Source organism: Aedes albopictus, chromosome 1 (genome assembly GCF_035046485.1).
Source record: "Aedes albopictus strain Foshan chromosome 1, AalbF5, whole genome shotgun sequence".
Lineage (NCBI taxonomy): Eukaryota > Metazoa > Arthropoda > Insecta > Diptera > Culicidae > Aedes > Aedes albopictus.
Genome location: NC_085136.1, coordinates 173399130 through 173406458, shown reverse-complemented (window position 1 = coordinate 173406458; position 7329 = coordinate 173399130). Strand labels below are relative to the sequence as shown.

General features: G+C 39.9%; 1 protein-coding gene across 1 annotated transcript in view; it reads right to left on the bottom strand.

Annotated features, from left to right (window-relative positions):
* Positions 1 to 282: 282 nt before the first annotated feature.
* LOC134289831 (uncharacterized) overlaps positions 283 to 7329 on the bottom strand; it is a 40091-nt gene continuing 33044 nt past the window's right edge. The window contains exon 2 of the mRNA XM_062856436.1: positions 283 to 450. Within this exon, the coding sequence (XP_062712420.1) occupies positions 283 to 450 (168 nt within the window). The remainder of the gene's footprint in view (positions 451 to 7329) is intronic.

Below are 7329 nucleotides of genomic sequence, written 5' to 3'. Positions count from 1 at the left end.
GCATCCGGCTCGAAGGACCAAACAATGTGCGGTGCACAATGTGGGTAGATCCGGACGGGGAACGGAACCAAAGAAGGGCATCCGAAATTTGCCACTGGCTAACACCAACAGGCCAGGAAAGTTCAGTTGAACCCGTGTGCAAGTCGGTCCGGTATCCACTACAGGTTACCGGAAAGCTCTGATCGTGGAGCGGACCGATGGGGCACTGAAAATTCCTTGTTAGTGCTCCAGCAACGACTGTTCGGTAGGCACCTTCTGGAGTACTAGTCTGTCCGTGTGCAGTCAAGCCGGTATCCACAATCGATTACCACTGGTGGGGTCGAGTTGTGGAGCGGTCTGAAGGGACAGCGCTAATGCTCCGGGATTTGCTCGGTTGAGCGGTGGACTGTATCTCGTAGGCAGCAGCAGCGAGCGGTCGCTTCGCTTCGACAGTGGAGGCAGGACTGATGGCTTGTCGGTGGGAAAGGAAAACTCCGGGTGGCTTCGCTTTGTAGACGATGTTTATTCGATGACGTTCAAAATAAAACTGATGCGCTCTGCGCGATGTGCGTTACTTATATACTACATAGTTCAGTGATGTGTGACAGCAAGTGTTACAAATAGGCTCCTCCCCTTTCAATGGGAATGACAAGGTAAAACGAAAACATCAAAAAATGGATGGTCTGGAAATCGGGAGAAGCTTCTAGAACTGTCGTTACTTTTCTTAATGCTAATTGGAGAAAGGTATTGGTAACAAACTATTTTACAAAACAAATTACAATGAAGGGGGAACATGGTTCAAAAGGGAAGGGGAATGAAGGGAAACATGGCTATTTGGGCATTTACATACATAGTGGGTCAAACATAACAATAAAATGGTCAAAAAACAAAGAATACAAAAAAAAATAAACGTTCGGAACCGAACATACGCCAAAAAGTGTTTCAGAAAAATTAACAAAATAAATGGAATCAATTTGGTGCCAGCAAATTTCACTAGATACGCCAAAAAATGTTTCAGAAAAATTAATAAAATAGATGGAATCACTTGGGTGTCTGGAAGTTGAACTAGATTTGCCAAAGAAAATATTTGCTTTTTGGTCGGCTGCATTGGCGGAGGCACAGGGGGGCAAGGGGGGGCACTTGAACCCCCTAACTCTAAATTTCCGTTTAAAAATTAACAAAATAAATAGAATCAATTTGGCGCCAGCAAATTTCACTAGATACGCCAAAAAATGTTTCAGAAAAATTAACAAAATAAATAGAATCAATTTGGCGCCATCAAATTTCACTAGATACGCCAAAAAATGTTTCAGAAAAATTAACAAAATAAATAGAATCAATTTGGCGCCATCAAATTTCACTAGATACGCCAAAAAATGTTTCAGAAAAATTAACAAAATAAATAGAATCAATTTGGCGCAGGCAAATTTCACTAGATACGCCAAAAAATGTTTCAGAAAAAATAACAAAATAAATAGAATCAATTTGGCGCCAGCAAATTTCACTAGATACGCCAAAAAATGTTTCAGAAAAATTTTCAAAATAAATTGAATCAATTTGGCGCCAGCAAATTTCACTAGATACGCCAAAAAATGTTTCAGAAAAACTAACAAAATAAATAGAATCAATTCGGCGCCAGCAAATTTCACTAGATACGCCAAAAAATGTTTCAGAAAAATTAACAAAATAAATAGAATCAATTTGGCGCCAGCAAATTTCACTAGATACGCCAAAAAATGTTTCAGAAAAATTAACAAAATAAATAGAATCAATTTGGCGCGAGCAAATTTCACTAGATACGCCAAAAAATGTAGGGCCCATATAGCCGAGGCGGTAAACGCACGGGTATCCAGCATGACCATGCTGAGGGTGACGGGTTCGATTCCCGGTCGGTCCAGGATCTTTTCGTAAAGGAAATTTCCTTGACTTCCTTGGGCATAGAGTATCTTCGTGCCTGCCACACGATATACACATGCAAAATGGTCATTGGCAGAGGAAGCTCTCAGTTAAAAACTGTGGAAGTGCTCATTGAACACTAAGCTGAGAAGCAGGCTTTGTCCCAGTGAGGACGTTACGCCAAGAAGAGGAGAGAGAGTAGGGTGGATGTACCAATTATGGCACTATCTAAGGAAAACTATTTGTACAAAAATAACGAGAAGATCTACGAATGTCATCAATATGTTAAAAGATAGCTAAGTTTCCACACTCTACAGGAAAAATATAGAAACGGAGCCAAAACTACTTTTAGTATTTATTACAGCGTGTGCCAATGATAGGAACCCTGTACCAATTATGGTTACATTTTTTAACTTCGGTTTCTTTTCACACTATTTGCATGCATTCCTTATGGGATTAGCCATAACTGGTACACTATGGCGAAAAAGGGTGCAAGGAAGCCGGAATTTTAAGGAAAATGATTTATTTCTACCATAATTTGAGCAAAATGTGGGATTTAAAAAAGTGCAACCATCTTTTGTGAACGTGATCTGTTGTTCACAATTTTTTTTCTTGCTGGTTTACGCCGTTAAAGGGTGAAAATCAACTATGGCGAATGATTGGTACTATAACCATAATTGGAACACTTACCCTAAATAGAATCAATTTGGCGCCAGCAAATTTCACTAGATACGCCAAAAAATGTTTCAGAAAAATTAACAAAATAAATAGAATCAATTTGGCGCCAGCAAATTTCACTAGATACGCCAAAAAATGTTTCAGAAAAATTAACAAAATAAATAGAATCAATTTGGCGCTAGCAAATTTGCAAATTTCACTAGATACGCCAAAAAATGTTCCAGAAAAATTACCAAAATAAATAGAATCGATTTGGCGCCAGCAAATTTCACTCGAAACGTCAAAAATTGTTTCAGAAAAATTAACAAAATAAATAGAATCAATTTGGCGCCAGCAAATTTCACTAGATACGCCAAAAAATGTTTCAGAAAAATTAACAAAATAAATAGAATCAATTTGGCGCCAGCAAATTTCACTAGATACGCCAAAAAATGTATCAGAAAAATTAACAAAATAAATAGAATTAATTTGACGCAGGCAAATTTCACTAGATACGCCAAAAAATGTTTCAGAAAAATTAACAAAATAAAAAGAATCAACAAGTTGGATTGCGGGAACTACCGCGCGATCACACTACTGAGCGCTGCTTACAAGATACTCTCTCAAATTTTATGCCGCCGTCTATCACCGATTGCAAGAGAGTTCGTGGGCAATATCAGGCTGGATTTATGGGTGAACGCGCTACAACGGACCAGATGTTCGCCATCCGCCAGGTGTTGCAGAAATGCCGCGAATACAACGTGCCCACACATCACTTGTTCATCGATCTCAAATCGGCGTTTGATACAATCGATCGAGAACAGCTATGGCAGATTATGCACGAATACGGATTCCCGGATAAACTGATACGGTTGATCAAGGCGACGATGGATCGAGTGATGTGCGTAGTTCGAGTATCAGGGACACTCTCGAGTCCCTTCGAATCTCGCAGAGGGTTACGGCAAGATGATGGTCTTTCGTGCTTGCTGTTCAACATTGCTTTGGAGGGTGTAATAAGAAGAGCGGGGATAAACACGAGTGGGACGATTTTCACGAAGTCCGTTCAGCTGCTTGGTTTCGCCGATAATATTGATATTATTGCTCGTAAATTTGAGACGATGGCGGAAACGTACATCCGACTAAAGAGTGAAGCCAGGCGAATCGGAATAGTCATTAATGTGTCGAAGACAAAGTACATGATGGCAAAGGGCTCCAGGGAGGAATCACCGCGCCCGCCACCCCGAATTCATATCGACGGTGATGAAATCGAGGTGGTTGAAGAATTCGTGTATTTGTTCGGCAATTTCTCTAGGAGTTCTTCCGGACATTCCTCCGAAAGTTCCTCCGGCAATTACTTTACTAGTTGCTCTAAAAGTATTTCTGGGAGTTGCATAAAGAATTCCCGGAGTTTCCTGCGAGAATACATCTTAAAATTCCTCCGTGAATTCTCTAAGAGTTTTTCTAAGATTTGTTTCCGGAATTCTTCCAGGAGTTTCCCCAAACGTTCTTCTAAGAGTTCATCAGGGAATTCTTTTAGATGTTCTTTTGGAAATTCGTTTAAGAGTTCATCCGGAAATTCCTCTACGATTTCCTCCGGGAATTCTTTCAAGAGTTTATTTCCTTTAGAAGTTTCGCCTGGAAGTCCTCTAAAATATCTTCCGGGAATTCCTTTAGGATGTCATTCTGGATAATTTTTTGGGCAGCTGATTAATGATTCACCATAACAATTACTTCAATAAATTTTCAAAAAAACATGCGAAAAAATAACAAAAAAAAATCGGTAACTATAAACAGGTCATTGCATCTTCAACATTATGAGTTACTAAAAAATAAAACACTGATGTTGATTAACGTATTTATCAATTTTGACCACGCCGTTTCACGCCGCCGCCGCCGAAAATTCATTCGAGGTCACGCCGATCACGCCGCCGCCTACAGATTTCAAATCGGCGCACATCTCTACATGTAATGTGGTTGACTCAATCATACATATTATGCTTACATCAACAATATTTACTGTTGATGGTTTGACAGCTCGCATATTCTCATGACAGATTCAAGCATGTTATGCTTAACTTAACCTATCTTACCCCTTAACTTGAGGGTTAAACTAACTCTTATGAATGGTTTATTTAAGTGAAGCAAAAATTGGTCAAATGAGGTTATGTGCAATTATTGATGTGCAAAAATTGATCAAAAGCTTTAAATTCAGGATTAACAATTCTATAGTGGTCGTATTTTAGTGCAATATTATCTAACTAGCAGACCCAACGTGGCTAGCCACGTTCCTAAAAAGTGTAGTTTTTTTCAATATAGTTTATTGCATTGCTAACTGGACTGCGATAAAGTGCGGAATCTCAAATAAAATTGCGATATTGCATCAAATCGTTCCGGTGTCTTCACCGCACTTATTCATCACGAGCTAATGAATAAGTGCGATGAAGACACCGGAACGATCTGACGCAAAATCGCACTTTTATTTGAGATTCCGCACTTCATCGTCGCACTTATAACCGCGCAATGTGCAAGGCAATGAAGAAAATCCTAGAATCTCCTAGAAGGAAATTTGTGGTAGATTTCTTGTGCATATATGAAATATTTCACTCAGCATGGTGCAGCTCTTTGGAAAGCGCCAGAGGGTATACTATTACATATCCAACATTGGCTTATATATTACTGTTGTAGAGTTCTAATTCATAGAATGAAAGAAATAAATGTAAAAGTAAATGTGTGAGTGTTACACATTTTTGGTGTAGTCTGGAAATTATGCACTTTAGTGCTGAGCGGTCTTAGCGTGAGCGATACACTAATGCAGCGATGCAACAATACGATACACCAATGCAAAAATACAACAATGCACCAATGTACGACGGAACAATGGAAAGATAATACTTGTGGATCCATGTGAAACAGTTCAATGAAACATTTCAAACGTGACGGAAGAACGGACAACTCTGGGATATTTTTTTAATTCGCAGAATCTTCTAGAAGGAAACTTTTTAAAAGATTCCACGAAAGCTATTACATCAATGCATATGTGAAATATTTCACAGCATTGGGCATCTCATCGAGAAGCGCCAGAAGGTATACTTCCAAGCATCTACATTTTGACTGTAAATGACTGTTGTAGGGTTCTGATCCATAGAATGGAAAGAAAATTCTAGAAACTGCTGAATTGATTTAACAAAACCATGCCTTAAAAATCCTACGATGCATTGATGTACGACCAATGCAACGATGCATCTATGTAGATGTACCAATGCAACGATGCACCAATGCAACGATGTAATTCAAATATGCATCAATGCAACGTACGATGTACATATGCAAAGATGCACCTATGCAACGATGCAGCTATGCAACGATGCACTTATGCAACGATGCACTTATGCAACGATGCAACTATGCAACGATGTACCTATGCAACGATGCACCTATGCAGTGACGCACCAATGCAATGAGGCACCAATGCAAGGATGCACCAAGTCAACATAGGTACAATGCTAGAGTGCAATGATTATTGAAGCTTTCATTCGGTGAAACATTTCAATGAAACATTTCAAAACGTGACGGAAGGACAGACAGACAACTCTGAGATTTTATATATATGATTGTTATATATTGCGCTACATACACTATACCAGGAACGATTAATCGGCAAAACAAATCTTTTGATGTCGTTCATCAAGGCAATATGACAAGATCGTCGTAACCACTTTGATTGAGTTTGAACTACCGCCGCTGCTCCCACTAGCTCCGTGATCACCAAAGTGCGACCCGCGGGCCGCACGTGATGTCTAAATCTCTTGTTTGCCGAAGAATTCCTGGCAATGTTTTTTGTGGAAGTTGTTCTACTCTCGAAATAATCAAGAGTAACGAGTTGAATGATTCACAAATCGATCCAGGTATTGCAATACGAGCAGTTGAAAAAAACGGGCCTGAGGATCACTGCTTTAACTCATCAAGCCCGATCGATAGATACCCATATTTCATGGTATTATAGCTCAAACTACAATTCCGTGGCCGCCATCTTGGATTTCAAAATGGCGTCAAATATCGATTTTTGGCTTCTATTCATCAAGCCCGATCGATAGATATCCATATTGCAGCTCAAATTACCATACCGTGGTCGCCATCTTGGATATAGCCCGTCATCTTAGATTTCAAAATGGAGTCTAAAATAGATTTTTGACTTCTACTCATGGAGCCCGATCGATAGATAGGGGAAACTGAGGAGACTTGATCCCTGGGGAGACTTGTTCCCCCTATATTTTCTTGGAATCAAAAACAGTTCCAAAACTACATCTGGACAGACGACAATGTGACTAGCTGATAACCAAAGACTGAGAAAACAGCAGTCAGGAGGCTCGGTCAATACGGGCTCAAGCAAGGTTTAAGTAATGACATATATGCTTAGCTTGAGCATTTGGTGGTTGGTGTGCAATTATGTTATGATTTAAACGAAATTTATGCGTGGTGTGGACAAACCCATAGAGCAGAGGCGGTAAACGCACGGGTATTCAGCATGACCGTGCTGAGGGTGACGGGTTCGATTCCCGGTCGGTCCAGGATCTTTTCGAAAAGGAAATTTCCTTGACTTCCTTAGGCATAGAGTATCTTCGTGCCTGCCACACGATATACGCATGCAAAATGGTCAAGTGTGTGTGGAAGTGCTCATAGAACGCAAAGCTGAGAAGCACGCTTCCCAAGCAACACACATGTTATAATAGAGTTACGACAGCGCAAGTTTTGGTTGTATAGAAGAGAGAAAGAGAGAGAGAGAGAGAGAGAGAGAGA